The sequence below is a fragment of the Piliocolobus tephrosceles genome, chromosome 3 (genome assembly GCF_002776525.5).
Source record: "Piliocolobus tephrosceles isolate RC106 chromosome 3, ASM277652v3, whole genome shotgun sequence".
Classification (NCBI taxonomy): domain Eukaryota; kingdom Metazoa; phylum Chordata; class Mammalia; order Primates; family Cercopithecidae; genus Piliocolobus; species Piliocolobus tephrosceles.
The window spans coordinates 82,756,521-82,774,814 of NC_045436.1; the positions used below are offsets into that span (position 1 = coordinate 82,756,521).

General features: G+C 36.1%; 1 protein-coding gene across 1 annotated transcript in view; it reads right to left on the bottom strand.

The window, feature by feature from the left end:
• Positions 1 to 18,294, bottom strand: part of SLC9B1 (solute carrier family 9 member B1) — a 126,917-nt gene that overhangs the window by 30,448 nt on the left and 78,175 nt on the right. Inside the window, exons 4-7 of the mRNA XM_023220118.3 lie at positions 18,108 to 18,278; positions 15,517 to 15,659; positions 14,056 to 14,183; positions 859 to 1,034 (exon numbers count right to left, since the gene is read on the bottom strand). Of these exons, the coding sequence (XP_023075886.2) occupies positions 859 to 1,034; positions 14,056 to 14,183; positions 15,517 to 15,659; positions 18,108 to 18,278 (618 nt within the window). The remainder of the gene's footprint in view (positions 1 to 858; positions 1,035 to 14,055; positions 14,184 to 15,516; positions 15,660 to 18,107; positions 18,279 to 18,294) is intronic.

Sequence of the window (18,294 nt, forward strand, 5' to 3'; positions counted from 1 at the left end):
GAAGGAGGGAAGGGAAGGGAAGGAGGGAAGGGAAGGGAAGGAGGGAAAGGAAGAGAAGAGGAGGGGAGGGGAGGGGAGGGGAGGAAAGCAAATATGGGTGGATTTATATCAAAAGGTTCAGAAGGAAATGATTCTTTTCTTCTGGATGTGACTATTGCAGATTTTACTTTTAACTTTTCCCCTTTTTCTTATTTATTTATATTTTCTTATTTTAAGAGAAACTATGTATATTACTTTTCAACTTAAAAATACTTTAGTGCTTCAATAATACAGAAGACTCAGTTTCAAACATTGTAGATAATTAAAGCATTACTAAATGAAGAAATATTTACTGTCACAATTTCTGTAGTGATATTCAAGACCAGATATCACCTTGGGAGTCAGAACTGGTGCAGGATCTTGTCCTGACACTACAAAAAGGCATATGGCTGTCCCAGCTCTATATGTTTATGTTGTCTTATAACAGAGCAACCAGTTGTTTATTAGGATGGCCAAAAAGGCACATTTCAAAAATGCCTATTAAAATGTTAGTAGCAGAAATAATACTGCTGCTTGATTTTTTTTCTAATGAGAACTGATAAAATTCCAAAGCAACATAAGCAGATAAATAGTAATAATATGGTTTATCAAATTAATTGTAACATGGTTATTAAAATGAGATCATGTGTGTTAAGTAGTGGTATCTTAAGCCACTGAAATATCTTCCTTGGTCTAGAATGAGCTTTCTATGGAGATTAAAAAGATGTTAAATTGAAAAGTCGTGCTTAAAAAATGAAGAAGGAAAGCCAGAAACCCTGTTTAAGGAACTAACAAAAAAGGTCATGAATGATCTGGTGGTTGTTATATTTTCTTGTGTACCCGAGGAGAAGACTATGCTCAAGCATATATTGAATCCAGTGATAGCTAGAACATCATCCATACTGCTAGCAGCCATTAGTAAGGTTGGAATGCCTTCCTCAACACCATATCCATTTTCTTGCAACACCATCATGGAAGGGACAACAACAGCAGGAGAGACAGCACCTAGAACAAAACTGAAAGAAAGACTGAAAATTAATTTTAAAGCATCTTTTTAATCAAGTGGTGTTTTATAAGTACAAGTAGTTTATAATAACTTTATAATAAACATTGTTTAGAAGAATTTCAAATTTCAGTGAATGCAATTTAATGGTGATAAAACTTTTCATGCATTGTTTAGTGCTGGCTAAAATTTTATACAGACGTGGTTTAAAATGTTGGGCTGAGCACAGGTTGCAGCCTCTCCCTCTATTCCTAAATCCTTTGAAGTGAAGATGTAAAAGTAATACAAAAATTCATAACCTAACTAGAAAACAAAAGGTGAATCCTCAATGGACAAGAAACTAAGTATATCCCAGGAAGATAAGAGACAGATAATTTAGGATTGAAAAAAGGAAACCATAAACCAAAATGTATTTAAGATTGCCTCAAAAGGTACGTGTGCTTCTAAAAGTGCTCCAAGCCCTGAAATGGCAGATGTTGGGAGCAGGAGAGACCTCTGGGGAAACCAAATAGCTGATTATTTGGAGTACCACTGTTAGAATGGCCAGACAAATCTACCTTCCACACATTTCTTACCTCTTGAGTAAGGAAGGAAGGAAGGAACAGAGTTGTCTGCCCAAAAAAACAAGTGTGGCCACCTAAGTTACAAAGGCAAATGAGAACATTTCTGGAGTGGTTGATGACATCTATGAGGAATGTGGAGACTCCTGCTCAGAATACCTTCTATTGGCATATCTTATCCAGAAGTTCGCTTCATCTCTTCAACGTTTACTTTATAAAGGCTGAAGTATATCCTGTGTAGAAATGTTCTTGGTGCTCCTGCCAGAACCCATTTACCAGGTCAATGAATACATCTCCCAGCTGCTGCATGTTGGCTGCTAACATCTGCAGGTTTCTATAACCCTTGTCCTGCTGACAAGCACCTACCTGGGAATACCAGGGAGTTGTGCACCCCTCTACTTGCCTCCAGACAGCATCTGCCAATGACTGACTGATGTGAGTGTCTAATAGTTTAGCCCATTTGCTTCTGGCTGTACAACCTCTACAGTGCAGTTTATGCTACAGATTTCCCTGTGATCTCAAGAAGAGACTAGACTTCTCTAAGACCACATACTGGCCTGGTTCAGTGGTTCCTGACTCTGCTGCACATTGTAATCACTTGTGGTATTATTTTTCTCATTTTGCTTAACACATCATCCCCAAACATAGTAGCTTAAAACAACAAATATTTGTTGTCTTAGGACTTCTGTGGGTCAGGAATCTGGGTATGGCTTAGCTGTATGCCTTGACTTAAGATTTCCCATGAGGTAGGTGGGGTGGGAGAAGATCTGCTTCCAAGTTTACTCATGTAGCTGTTGCAGGCTTCAGTTTTTTCCAGTGGGGTCTTCTCCACAGGGCTGCCTCAGGACATGGCAGCTGGCTTCCCCAGGAATAAGTGATCAAAGAGAATTTAATCCACAGCATCAATTAAAAACACAAAATATCTAAGAACAAAACTGTGAAGATAGTCTATACTTTTATAAAAATTATGAATATAATAATTAATATAACTAAGATAATACCTGAATACTTGGAGAGACATTTCACAAGTGCGAACTAAAAAGCCTCAATTTTACAGGCACCCAACACCACGCCTGGCTAGTTTTTGTGTTTTTAATACATATGGTGTTTCACCATTTTGGCCAGGCTGGTCTTGAACTCCTGACCTCAAGTGATATGTCCACCTTGGCCTTCCAAAGTGCTGGGATTATAGGTGTGAGCCACCACACCCGGCCAAAGCCTCAATAATATAAAGATGTAATCTCTACCCCAAATAAATTAATAAGAGATACACCAATCAAAATATTTGCAGGGATTTTTACTGAACTTGACAAGCTAATTATAAAATTCATTTGGAAGAATAAGATCTTAGAATGAAAGATCAAGTAAACTTAAGAAAACAAGATACTGTTTTTGTAAAGGTAAAATAGTTAAAACTGAATAATAGTGACATAAATAGACAAAATAGATTGGAAGAAAAGAGAATACAAAGTGTGGAAACTAATCTATGGGATTTGTTACATTATACAATTGGTATTTTAAATCAGTGTGAGAAAGAAGTCTTTCATAAATGGTGTTGAGATAACTATTTATGTGGAAAGGAATATAGATAGACCTTACACATAATAAATGTTAAAAGTTCAAAAGGAAAAGCAGTAATAAGAAAAGGTAGGGGGCCAGGCATGATGGCTCATGCCTGTAATCCTAGCACTTTGGGAGGCTGAGGAGGGCAGATCAAGAATTTGAGACCAGCCTGGCCAACATGGTGAAACCAACAGCTGGGTGCGGTGGTACATGCCTGTAGTCCCAGCTACTTGGGAGGTTGAGGCAGGAGAATCACTTGAACCTGGGAGGCGGAGGTTTCAGTGAGGTAAGATTGCACTGCACTCCAGTCTGGGTGACAGAGCAAGATTCTTTCTCAAAAAAAAAAAAAAAAAAAAAAAAAAAAGAAAATGCAGAATTTGTGAACATGAGGTAAAAAGGACCTTTTGAATGATACATACAAAGGCATTAGACATAAAAAGAGATTTTGATACATTCAATTATATTAAAGTAGTACTTCAAAAGCAACTTCAAAAGTACTACAATAAAGTACTACTTTAAAAGCAATTCTACTTTTTCTCCCCCTTTTTTTCTTTTTCATTTTCAAAGTCAAGTGAATGGTGTTGTGTTTTGGCAATTCTGTCTGTTGAAAATAATAAAATACACTTCTCAGAGTGAAAAAAAATCACCACAAACAAAATTAAATATCTAGTGATATTTGCAATACATATAACTTACAAATGTATATAACAGATATAATCAATAAAGAAGAGAAGACCAACTCAACAGAAAAATGGACAAAGGATATGAACAGGCTAGTGACAGATAAGGAAAACTCGAAGGACAACACATATATAAAATATATTCAAGCTTATGAAAAATCACAGAAATGCAAATTAAAACAATGAAAATATGCCATTTTTTCAATTACCAGATTGGAAAACATTATAAAACTTAATAATATCAAGGATTTGCAAGAACAACAGGTATGCTCATAAGCTATGAGCATATTGGGGCAAATTAAAGTGGCCATACCGAAAGGATTTTGGCAGTGTACATCAAACTAAAAATGCATATAACCCAGGTAACTATTCTAGACAAACTTATATTTATGTAAAATGAGACAAATAAAATGCTATTTTTGTTATTACATTGTAAATAAAATCTCTTGACATACAATGTAATCTTATATAATTAAAAGAAATAAACTACATGTGTATCCATCTTGAAATGGATCAACCTCAAGACTACTGTTGAGTGAAAAGAACAAATTGTAAAGTAAAATTTTCTTGGGTATGATTAAGTAAAAATGCAAAAATAATACTCTTTTTTTTCTCTGGGTTAACAAATACATTTGTTAGAAGTCCAGAACATTATTTTTAAAGATCTAGAATGATAACACAAAACTCGGGAAGATGCTGCCACTCTGTCCCCAGTGGCACATGAGTGCACCCCACAGCACCATTGCCCCTGCTGGCACATGCAAGTATACAGAACATCCCCATCCTACTCCTGCCGGCACTGCACCCCTGCCAACACATGCATACCTGCTATGTGCTGCTGCTGCTGCTGGCACATACGTGTGAGTGGGGACCTTGCTACAATCACTACAATGAAGAACTTTGGCTGGCACACCCCATCACAGTGTTGTTGCCAGTGGACTGGCCCTTCCACCACACCATGTGCTTAACACTGAAGGACCAGACAACAAATCTGTGGGTATGGTACCAGCCCTGCAAAGTTAGAGCATGCAGTTCAGGAGTGCTGAGCTGAGCCTTTGCCCCCTGAAATCTTCCAGAAATGAAGCCATTTGACTGAACCCACTTTGTGCCACAGTCAAACCCTCAAGGGCATTAAAGAATATAAAAAAGGAAAAAACTCCATCCAAAGGACAGTGACTCAAAACATTAGAGGAACCTTAGCCCACACAGATGTGAAAGAACCAGTGCAAGAACTCTGGCAATGGAAAATGCCAGAATGTCTTCCTGTCTTCAAGCAATCATACTAGCTCTCCAACAATGGTTGTTAACCAGGATGAAATGACAGACATAGAATTCAGAATCTGGATAGAAACAAAGATCATTGAGATTCAGAAGAAAGTCAAAATCCAATCCAAATAATCTAAGGAATCCAATAAGATGACATAAGAGCTGAAAGATAAAATAGGCATTTTAAGAAAGAACCAAACTAAACTGATAGAGCTGAAAAATGTACCTTAAGAATTTCATAATACAGTAACAAGTACGAACAGCAGAACAGACCAAGCTGAGGAAAGAATCTCAGATCTCAAAGACTACTTCTTTGAATCAACTCAGTCAGATGAAAATAAAGAACAAAAAGGAATGAACAAAATCTCTGAGAAATCTGAGCTCATGTAAAGTGACCAAACATATGACTCAAGGCATCCCTCAAAGAAAGGGAGAAAGAACGAGCAAGTTAGAAAACATATTTCAGGATATTGCCCACAAAAATTTCCCAAATCTTGCTAGAGAAGTCACCATTTAAATCCAGGAAATGCAGAGAACCCCTGTGAGATACTTTATAAGATGACCATCCCCAAGACAGATAGTCATCAGATTTTCCAAGGTCAACATCAAAGAAAAAAATATGAAAGGCAGCTAAAGAGAAGGGGCAGGTCACCTACAAAGGGAACCCCCTCAGGCTAACAGTAGAACTGTAAGAAACTCTATAATCCAAAAGAAACTGAGGGCCTATAGTCAGCATTTTTTTTTTTTTTTTTTTTTTTTTGAGATGGAGTCTTACTCTCTTGCCCAGGCTGGAGCGCACTGGTGTGATCTCGGCTCACTGCAACCTCCACCTCCCGGATTCAAGTGATTCTTCTGCCTCAGTCTCCTGAGTAGCTAGGACTACAGGCACACACCACAACACCTGGCAATTTTTTGTAATTTTAGTAGAGACGAGGTTTCACCATATTGGCCAGGGTGGTCTCAAATTCCCAACCCTATGATCCACCCACCTCGGCCTCTCAAAGTGCTGGGATTACAGACGTGGGCCACCGTGCCCGGCCTTCAGCATTCTTAAAAAATAAAACTTGGCTGGGTATGGTGGCTCATGCCTGTAATCCAAGCACTTTGGGAGACCCAGAGGAGCAGATCACAAGGTCAAGAGATTGAGACTATCCTGGCCAACATGGTGAAACCCCATCTCTACTAAAAATACAAAAATTAGCTGGACATGGTGGTGCATGTCTGTAGCTTCAGCTACTCGGGAGGCTGAGGCAGGAGAATCACTTAACCTGCGAAGTGGAGGTTGCAGTGAGCTGAGATAGTGCCATTGCACTCCAGCCTGGTGACAGAGCAAGACTCGGTCTTGAATAAAAAAAAAAAAAAAAAAGAAATTAAACCAAGAACTTAATATCCAGCCAAACTAAACTTCATATGCGAAGGAGAAGTAAAATCCTTTTCAGACAAAGAAATGCTAAGGGAATCTCTTATTAACAGACATGCCTTACAAGAGGTCCTTAAGGAAGTGCTAAGTATGGAAGTGAAAGACTGTTAATGGCCACCACAAAAATACATTTAAGTACATAGACCATTGATGCTGTAAAGTAACTACACAATCAAGTCTGCATAATAACCAGCTAACAACATAATGACAGAACCAAAGCTATAAATATCAATATTAACCAAATGTAAACAGCCTAATTGCCCCACTAAAACTCACAGAGCGGCAAGTTGGATAAAGAAGCAAAGCCCAACTGTATTCTGTTGTCAAGAGACCCATCTCATATGCAATAATACCCATTGGCTCAAAGTAAAAGGATGGAAAAAAATCTACCAAGCAAATGCAAAACAAAAAAGGGTAAGCATTGTTATTCTAATTCAGACAAAATAGACTTTAAACCAACAACAATCAAAAAGACAAAGAACGGCACTACATAATGATAAAGGGTTCAATTCAACAAGAAGACGTAACTGTCTGAAAGATAAGTGTGCCCAGAACTGGAGCATTCACATTCATAAAACAAGTTCATAGAGACCTATAGAGAGACTTAGATAGCCACAGAATAATAGTGGGAGACTTCAACATCTCACTGATGGTACTAGACAAATCATAGAGACAGAAAATGAACAAAGATATTCCAGACCTGAAGTCATCACTTGGCTAAATGGACCTAACAGGCATCTACAGAACACTCCACCCTAAATGGACCTAACAGCTATCTACAGAACACTCCACCTAACCACAATAGAATATATATTCCTCTCATCCGTACATGGCATATATTATAAAATTGATCACACTATCAGTTTGTAAAATTATTTTCAATAAATTTTAAAAACCCTGAAATCATACCAGCCACACTTTTGGACTGCACAGTGCAATAAAAATAGAAGTCAACACTAAGAAGAACTCTCAGAACCGTACAATTACATGGAATTTAAACAATCTGTGCCTGAATGACCTTTGGGTAAACAATGACATTAACGTAGAAACCAATAAATTATTTGAAACTAATAAAAACAAAGATACAACATATTAGGCTCTCTAAGATACAGGTGAAGCAGTGTTAAGGGACAAGTTTATAGTGCTAAATGCCCACATTGAAAAGTTAGAAGGATCTTAAACTAACAACCTACTATCATACATAAAGGAAATAGGAAAACAAGAGGAAATCAACCCAAAGCTAGCAGAAGAAAAGAAATAGCCAAAATCAGAGCAGAATGGAATGAAATTGAGTCATGAAAATCCATACAAAAGATAAATGAAACTAAAAGTTGTTTCTTTGAAAGAATAAATAAATTTGATAGGTCACTAGCTAGACCAATAAAGGAAAAAAGAAAAAAAGAGAGGATCCAAAAAACACAATCAGAAATGGCAAAGTGGACATTACCAGCAACCACACAGAAATACAAAAAAACTCTCAGAGACTATGACGAACATCTTTATGCAAACAAAGTAGAACACCTACAAGAAATGGGTAAATTTCTGGAAACATACAACCTCCCAAGATTGAACTAGGAAGAAATTGAAATCCCGAACAAACCAAAAATGAGTTCTGAAACTGAATGAGTAATAAAAAATCTCTGAGCAAAACAAACAAACAAACAAAAAAGCCTAGGACCCGACAGATTCACAGACAAATTCTACCAGAAGTGTAAAGAAGAACTGGTACTAATGCTACTGAAATTATTCCAAAAAACATGAGGAGGAGGGATCCCTCCCTAACTCATTTTATGAGGCCAGCATCATTCAGATATGAAAACCTGGCAGAGACACAACAAAAAAGAAAATTTCAGGCCAATATCACTGATGATCATAGATGTAAAAATCCTCAACAAAATACAAGCCAACTGAATCCAGCAGCACATCAAAAAGCTAGTCCACTATGATCAAGTAAGCTTTATCTCTGGGACACAAGTTTGGTTCAACATATACAAATCAATAAATGTGATATCTAAGTAGGAAGAATGGAAATCAAACTATGCCTCTTCATAGGTGAAACACTTTTATACTGAGAAAACCCCATAGTAGCCTCTCAAGAGCTCCCAGATCTGACAAACAGCTTCAGCAAAGTTTCAGGATACAAAAATCAATGTACAAAAATCTGTAGCATTTCTATACACCAACAACATCCAAGCTGAGAGCCAAATCAAGAATGGAATCCCATTCACAATAGCCACAAAAAACCACAAAATACCTTGGAATACAGCTAAGCAGTGAGGTGAAATATCTCTACAATGAAAATTACAAACGAGTGCTCAAAGAAATCAGAGACAACACAAACAAAAGGAAAACGTTCCATGATCACAGATAGGAAGAAGTAATACTGTTAAAATGGCCATACTGCCCAAGGCTATTTACAGAGTAAATGCTATTCCTATCGTACTACCAATGACATTTTTCACAGGATTAAAAAAAGTATTCTAAAATTCATCTGGAGCCAAAAAAAGTAATATGAATTCAGTAAAGTTTCAGTATACAAAATCAACGTACACAAATCAGTAGCACTGGTATACACCAATGGTGACTGAGCTGATAATTAAATCAAGATCTCAACCCCTTTTACAACAGCTGCAAAATAAACAAACAAACAAACAAACAAACAAAGAAAAAAATCCTAAGCAAATGAACTTAGGAATATACCTAACCAAGGAGGTGAAAGACCTCTACAGTAAAAACTACAAAACACTGCACAAAGAAATCATAGATTACACAAACAAATAGAAACACATCACATGCTCATGGATAGGTAGAATCAATATTGTGAAAATGACCTTACTGCCAAAAACAATCTACATCATCATTCTTCCCTGAACTAGAAAAAACAATCCTAAAATTCATGTAGAACCCAAAATAGCCTGCATAACCAAAAGGATTCACCTCCAGTGAGAGTGTCCTAAGCAAAAAGAACAAAGCCGAAAGCGTCACACTACCTAACTTCGAACTGCACTACAATGCTACAGTAACCAAAACAGCATGGTACTGGAACAAAAACAGACATAGACCAGTGGAACAGGTTACAGAATGCAGAAATAAAGCTACACACCAAAGCCATCTACTCTTCAACAAACTTGACAAAAACAAGCAATGGCGAAAGGAATCCCTACTCGGAAACTGTGCTGGGATAATTGGCTAGCCATATGCAGAAAATTGAAACTGGACTCCATACGTTTTACTGTTTACTAAAATTAACTCAAGATAGATTAAAAACTTAAATGTAAAACCCAAAACTATAAAAACTCTGGAAGACATCCTAAGAAATACCATTCTGGACACAGGCTGTTCTGGACATATCCTAGGAAATTTCAATTCTGGAAAACACTTTATGACAAAGATGCCAAAAGCAATTGCAACAAAAACAAAAATTGACAAATGTGACCTAATTAAACTAAAGAGCTTCTGCACAGCAAAAGAAATCATCAACAAACAACCTATGGAATAGGAGAAAATATTTGCAAACCATTCATTCGACAAAAGTCTAATATCCAGAATCCAAAAAGAACTTAGAAAAATCAACGAGGAAAAACCTAACAACTCCATGAAATGGGCAAAGGACAGGACCAGACACTTCTCCAAAGAAGACAAACATGAAGTCAACAATTATATGGAAAAATATTCAACATCACTAATCATTAGAGAAATGCAAAACAAAACTACAATGAGATACACTCTCACTGGAGGTAGAATGGCTATTACTAAAAAGTCAAAAAGAAATAGATGCTGTCAAGCTTGGGGAGCTACTCTCAGGTCTTTGGAAGGCCGAGGCACAAGAATTGCTTGAACCTGGGAGGCAGAGGTTGCAGTGAGCTGAGACTGGGCCATTGTACTCCAGCCTGCACAACAGAGCAAGACTCCATCTCAAAACAAACAAACAAACAAAAAACAAAAAAAAAGAAAGAAAGAAAAACTAACACAAATAAAAAACACACAAAAACCACATAATCACCTTAATAGATGCAGAAAAGCATTTGACAAAATCCAGCATCCCTTTATGATTAAAACCCTCAGCAAAGCTGGCATAGAAGGGACATACCTTAAGGTCATAAAAGCCATCTATGAAAAACCCACAGCCAACATTATACTGAATGGGGAAAAGTTGATAGCATTACCCTGAGAACTGGAATAAGACAAGGATGCCCACTTTCACCACCTCTATTCAACACAGTACTGGAAGTCCTAGCCAGAGCAATTGGACAAGAGAAAGAAATAAAGGGCATCCAAATCAGTAAAGAGGAAATAAAACTGTTGCTGTTCGTGATGATATGATCATATAATGAAAAATCCCTAAAGACTCATCCAAAAAGCTCCTAGATCTGATAAATGAATTCAGTAAAGTTTCAGTATACAAAATCAACGAACACAAATCAGTAGCACTGGTATACACCAATGGTGACTGAGCTGATAATTAAATCAAGATTTCAACCCCTTTTACAACAGCTGCAAAATAAACAAACAAACAAACAAACAAACAAAGAAAAAAATCCTAAGCAAATGAACTTAGGAATATACCTAACCAAGGAGGTGAAAGACCTCTACAGTAAAAACTACAAAACACTGCACAAAGAAATCATAGATTACACAAACAAATAGAAACACATCACATGCTCATGGATAGGTAGAATCAATATTGTGAAAATGACCTTACTGCCAAAAACAATCTACATCATCATTCTTCCCTGAACTAGAAAAAGCAATCCTAAAATTCATGTAGAACCCAAAGATAGCCTGCATAACCAAAGCAAGACTAAGCAAAAAGAACAAACGTGGATGCATCATATTACTTGACTTCAAATTATACTATAAGGCTACAGTCACCAAAGCAACATAATACTGGTATAATAATAGGCACATAGACCAATGGAACAGAATAGAGAACCGAGAAATAAAACCAAATACACTTAAGCCAACTGATCTTTAACAAAGGAAACAAAAACATAAAGTTGGGAAAGGACACCCTATTCAACAAATGGTGCTGGGATAATTGGCTAGCCATATGTAGAAGAATAAAACTGGATCTTCATCTCTCACCCTATACAAAAATCAACTCAAGATGGATCAAAGACTTAAATTTAACACCTGAAACTATAAAAATTCTAGAAAGTAACCTTGGAAATACCCTTCTAGACATTGGCTTAGGCAGAGACTTCATGACCAAGAACCCAAAAGCAAAGGCAGCAGAAACAAAGATAAATAGATGGGACTTAATTACACTAAGAAGCTTCTGCACAGCAAAAGAGAAAATCAGCAGAAGTAAAAAAGACAACCTATAGAGTGGGAGAAAATCTTTACAAACTATGCATCCAACAAAGTACTAATATCCAGAATCTATAAGGAACTCAAACAAATCAGCAAGAAAAAAACAAATTATCCTATCAAAAAGCAGGCTAAGGACATGAATAGACAGACACTTTCCAAAAGAAGATACACAAATGGCCAAGAAACATGAAAAAATCCTCAGTGTCAGTAATTATCAGGGAAATGCAAACAAAACCACAATGTGATACCATCTCACTCCTCCAAGAATAGCCACAATCAGAAAATAAAAATAATAGATATTGCCATGGATGTGGTAAAAAGGGAACACTTTTACACTGCTGGGGGGAATGTAAACTAGTACAATCACTACGGAAAAGAGTATGAAGATTTCTTGAATAATTAAAAGTAGATCTACCATTTGATCTAGCAATCACACTACTGGGTATCTACCCAGAGGAAAAGAAGTCATTATATGAAAAAAACACTTGCACACACATGTTTATTGCAGCACAATTTGCGATTGTGAAAAATATAGAACTAGCTCAAATGCCTATCAATCAATGAATGCATAGAGAAAATGTGGTGTGTGTGTATATATATATACTACTCAGTCACACTGGAATACTACTCAGCCATAAAAAGGAATGAAATAATTGCATTCACAGCAACTTGGAAGGAATCAGAGACTATTACTCTAAGTGAAGTAATTCAGGAATGAAAAAAACCAAACATTGTATGTTCTGACTTACAAGTGGGAGTTATGCTATGAGGATGCAAAAGCATAATAATGATACAATGGACTTTGGGGACTTAGTGGGAAGGGTAGGAGGGGCGTGAGGGATAAAGACTACACCTTGGGTGCAGTGTACACTGCTCTGGTGATGGGTGCACCAAAATCTCAGAAATTACCACTAAAAATCTTTTCCATGTAACCAAACATCACCTGTTCCTTAAAAACTACTGGGGAAAAAAAAAAAAAAAAACAAAAAAACATGAGATCAACTCATGTTGACAGGAGATCAACCTAATGCCTATCAATGGTGAACTGGATAAAGAAAATGTGGCACATATATACCATAGAATAATACACAGCCATAAGAAAGTACAAGATCATGTCCTTTGGAGCAATGTGGATGGAGTTGAGGCCATTATCCTAAGTGAATTAACACAGGAATGGGAAACCAAATATGCCATATTCTCACTTATAAGTGGGAGCTAAACACTGAGTACACATGGACAGAAAGAAGGGAACAATCGTCACTAGGTGAATTTGAGGATGGAGGGTGGAAGGAGGGTGAGAATAGAAAAACTACCTATTGGGTATTATACTTATTACCTGGGTGACAAAATAATCTGCATACCAAACCCCTGTGACATGCGATTTATCCAAATAACAAACCTGTTCATGTACCCCTTGAGCCAAAATAAAAATTGGAGAAGAAAAAAACTCCTAAGAGTTGTCGCTTTGGGTAGAGTTATGGGCATTATGATTTGAAGGCATAGTCAAAGGTCATTCCTCCTCTATTTATAAAGTTCTAATTTTTAAAATAAAAGTGCATTTGGGTATTTTATCATAAACATTAATTTAAAAATTCACTGGATTTTGTAGTAACTATATAATGGATGAACTTTGCTATGAATGTCATTGGAATGGATAAGCAGAGACAAAAGTTGATGATTTAAGAAATGAAAAGGAGTTAGGATCTAGAGACAGTAGTTACAGACTTATTTTGAGGAATTCAAACATACGGCAAATGGATGGTAGATAAAGATGGATGGGGCATTGGATATACGGCAAGAGTTTTTGTTTGTTTGCTTGTTTTCTTTAAAATGGGAGAGTTTATATTTATAATCCTATGTCTATATAAAATGTTTCTCAAATTATACATACACACATACATATGTATAAAATGTGCAACTGTATTTACATATAGCTATGAGGAAGAGGCCATTAGATAGATTAAAACATACAGATATAATACAGATGAAAAGGAATAAATTGATCATGTGAATTTTCTTGATGATAAACATTTAGGGGCCATGAATGTTTGTTAAAAATTTCATACAATTTGGGACATGGCTCTGCTTTTAATCAACTGTTTTCCAAGGTTTCCAACACTGTGAAAAGAATTTTAATAGAGCTTTTCTATACAACATTCTGAGTATTTTAACAGTTTTAACCAAGCATCTTTAATTGAATATTTTCATAAGAAAAAATGAGAAAGAAATTACCCTAATAGAAATGCCCATTGCCAGGGAAATTTCATAATGAAGTGGGAAAAAACAGCAGCTGCACTAGCTTCCATAAGGCATGGACCTACAGCCAATCTGAAACAAACCACCTTCAATTGCCTTAAAGCCTGAAATACAAAACAGTCACACTTAGGTACGTTTACAATGGCCAAAAAGAAAATTATTTAAACAAATATTGAACTATAAAGTCTTTTTTCATAAGAAGCTTTCACTAAACAAAATCTCATTTCAACAGATTGTCCCACTGGACTTGGAGCTCTATTACATTTTATATGTCATCATAGGTTGGATTATAAACAATTTCATCTTTTCTAAAATATTATTGCATTTTAATATTAAAAGATCAATTTTACTGTGATTAAATAGCTATTGCTACCTTCCTGAACTTTCCTAATAAAGAGTATAAATAGTGTCCTATTAGTGTTTTCCCATTAGTTAATTTTTTTATGTGAACTGTTTGATTAACTTAATAATTATAAATAGAATGCCAACATGCCAAAGAAAATAACTTAAAAACTGTATACTTCATTTTAAAAGGGAGAACTTTTCAATTTTCTCCTTGGTTCATACTTTCAACTGGAGAATATAGTCTCATTGGCTATAATTATTTATGCTCTTGAGCTATTTCTATTAAACCACATTTGCCACATTTATTTGAGTACCTGTCATATTCATGAATAGTCATCTAAAAGATGGGATTTATGATCCCTAGATTGTAATATTTAAAGAAATGCTTTAAAAGGTTAGATTTTACAATAATGCAGAGATAATGAGGAACATAATCCTGTGGAGAAAATGTCATAAAAAAGTTACTGAAATCCTTAATCTCCCTAAAAAAAGAAAAAGACTTTTATAAGGCTTTTCTTATCCTATGTTAACTGAAGAGTACACAGTTCTCCATAAAAGAGCCTCCCAAATAATATAGGTGCTACATAAGAGACATTTATCTCTGTGCAAATGATTACAGGTGATCGCTAATAAAGACTTTACAACATAGTCAGTTCCGTTCATATCAGTGATAATGATGGCTAGTTAATAGAAATTAAGGTGCCAATATTTCTACACAGTCTTTTTTTCTTCTTCTTTTTTTTTTTGTTTGTTTGCCTGTTTTGTTTTGTTTTTTGAGACGGAGTCTCGCTCTGTCCCCCAGGCTGGAGTGCAGTGGCACTATCTTGGCTCACTGCAACCTCTGTCGCTCAGTTTCAAGCAATTCCCTTGCCTCAGCCTCCCTAGTAGCTGGGATTACAGGTGCATGCCACCACACCTGACTAATTTTTGTAGATTACAGGCGTGAGTCACCATGCCCGGTCTTTTTTTCTTTATCTTAAGTTTGTTTACAGACTCCACTTGGAACAGGTAAATAAAATTTTTGCTTCTTTTGTTTCTCACCATCCTCTAATATTTGAAATAACCTTACTCAATTTGTAATTGTAAATCTACCTGTGGATCGAGTCCAAGCCCAGCTCGTATTAGAATAACGGTAAGGGCAGTGCTTCTTAAAACTGAAGACCATGTGTTATGAACATGGACATGTTTACTGATGAATGGAACATTCCTAATCATAAAACCAGCCAGTAACATCCCTTAAAAGAAAGAAAATAAAGATAATGACAGTTCATTTTTCTGAGAAAGAAAACAGAAATGTTTACTTTCTTTTCTAATGTACTATGTCTCTCATTATCTTGGTAAAGTGCAGGTTACAAGCAAGTAGAGAAGGCAGCATGAATAAAGGCATGGCGATAAGAAACAATACATCTAAATGGGGTTCAACAAGTAATTTACTGTTGCTGGAACATACACGGCAAGGAAAGGAGGGAGGAGAACGAGCTTGGTGGGCCAGATCATAAAAATGTCTCCCCCAACTTTGGCAAAGCAAGGCACCACGGGAAGGTTTTAGGCAGAAAGTAACACTATGAGTCTGGCGTTTTTTAATGTGAGGGTCTTGGTGAATTAGTTAGGGATAAAACTGGAGACAGAGACCAATTTGAAGGCTCTGCTACAGTCCACGCAAAAGTTGGAAACAAATAGCCTAAGCTAGAGCAAAAGAGAAAGTTTGGAGAGGAGGAAAATGATTCAATAAATACTTAGAAGGTACTGCAAGAAAATTGTGGATACAGAAGCGACAGCAGAGATAAGATGTAGAGATTATCTCTGCTGACAATGTACTGAATATATATTTATTTTTTTGGGACAGGGTGTCATTCTGTTGTCCAAGCTGAGTGCAGTGATGCAGACACGGCTCACTGTAGGCTTAACCTCCTGAGCTCAAGTGATCCTCTTGCCTTAGCCTCCTGAGTAGCTGAGACCCAGAAAAATGTTTAATATTTTATAAAGACGAGGTCTGCTATGTTGCCCAGGCTGGTTTTGAACTCCTGGGCTCAGGCGATCCTCCTGCCTTGGCCTCCCAAATTGCTGGGATTATGGGCATGAGTCACCGTGCCTGGTCCACTGTACTGAATATTTAGATAAATTTGAATACAGTAAGTTCTCACTTAACATCATCTATAAGTTATTGGAAATGGCAACTTTGAGTAAAATGGTATATAACAAAACCAATTTTAGCATAGGCTAAGTGATATAAACAAGAGTCAATTTCCTATAGCATATTTTTGGTCACAAAACATCACCAAACTTCTAAATAAAGATCCAAAACACTTCTAGTATTAAACAATGAAAGAAATGTGAGCTCTACATACATCTTAGAGCTTTATAAAAACAAATAAGATAATTATTTACCTAATTTTTGGTGAATCCACAAGTGATGATGGTTATAGTGGTGATGATTAAAATCAAAGTATAAATGGTTACAAAGTGAAAATTGTAAGGAGCACCTCCACCCACTATGCAGTTCAAAAACAATCACAAATATGGTAGGCTGGCTCAGAGCTTTCATATCACATTGTTTATTGTCATGCATTTGTATGGTTATCATATACTTAACAAAATTCTGTTTTACAATAATTTGTATTCATTCATTTATTCATTGTAAAATCCACTTATTCTAGAGTTCAGGGTCACAGGTGACTGAGACTTATTCCAAAAAATCAAGGAAGGATTCCTCCCTAACACATTCTATGACTCTAGTATCACAATTATACCCAAATTAGGCAAAGCTACACACACACACACACACACACACTACTGGCCAATATTGCTGATGAACGTAGATGCAAAAATTCTCAACTAGCAAAATGAATTCAATAGTACATCAAAAAGATAATGCAGTTAAGTGGGTTTTACTCCAGAAATACAAGGATGGTTCAATGTGTGAATCATTCTTCTGCAAAGACACATACACACATATGTTCATTGTAGCACTATTCATAATAAAAAGACATGGAATCAACTTAAATGACTAAATAAAGAAAATGTGGTACATATACACCATGGAATACTATGCAGTCATAAAAAAGAATGACATCATGTCCTTTGCAGCAACATGGATAGAGCTGAACATCATTATCCTAAGTGAAATAACTCAAAAACAGAAAAATCAAATACTGTGTGTTCTCACTTACATGTGGGAGCTAAACAATGGGTACATATGGACATAAAGATGGAAATAATAGACACTGGGGAGTCCAAAAGGAGAGAGGGTTGGAGGGTTAAGGTTGAAAAATTACCTATTGGGTATAGTATTCCATATTTGGTGATGGGTTCACTAGAGCCCAAACCTCACCATTATGCAATATATGCATGTATCAAACCTGCACATGTACCCCGTGAATCTAAGATTTTTAAAGATTCTATTAAACAATAAAGCAATGGAATAATATACTGAGGAGATTAAATTTATTTTAAAAATAAATTTTGGATAAAACTTGTGTGTGTATATACGTAGACAGAGAGAAAAACAAATACATCTATAAAGGAGCTGTACACACACACGCATACAGTAAATACATATATGAAGAAACTATATAAAACACACTACATTGAAATGTTTCTGAATTAGATCTAATTCAATAAGAAAATATTCAAAATTTGCATATAGTCGATAATAAAGAAAAGAGAGCTAATTATATACTTACCAAGAAGAGGTGGAAGTGGAGGCACTAAAGGTATTCTAATGAGTTGTAAAATCTTTCCCCCAATAATGGCACTATAAAAAATAATTAACAATCCAAATAAATTTCCACCAGGGAGAGCTTCAGAGCCTAAGACTGACCAGGTCGTACACCATATCACAAAGAGTATAACTCCTGAAATACAAAAAAA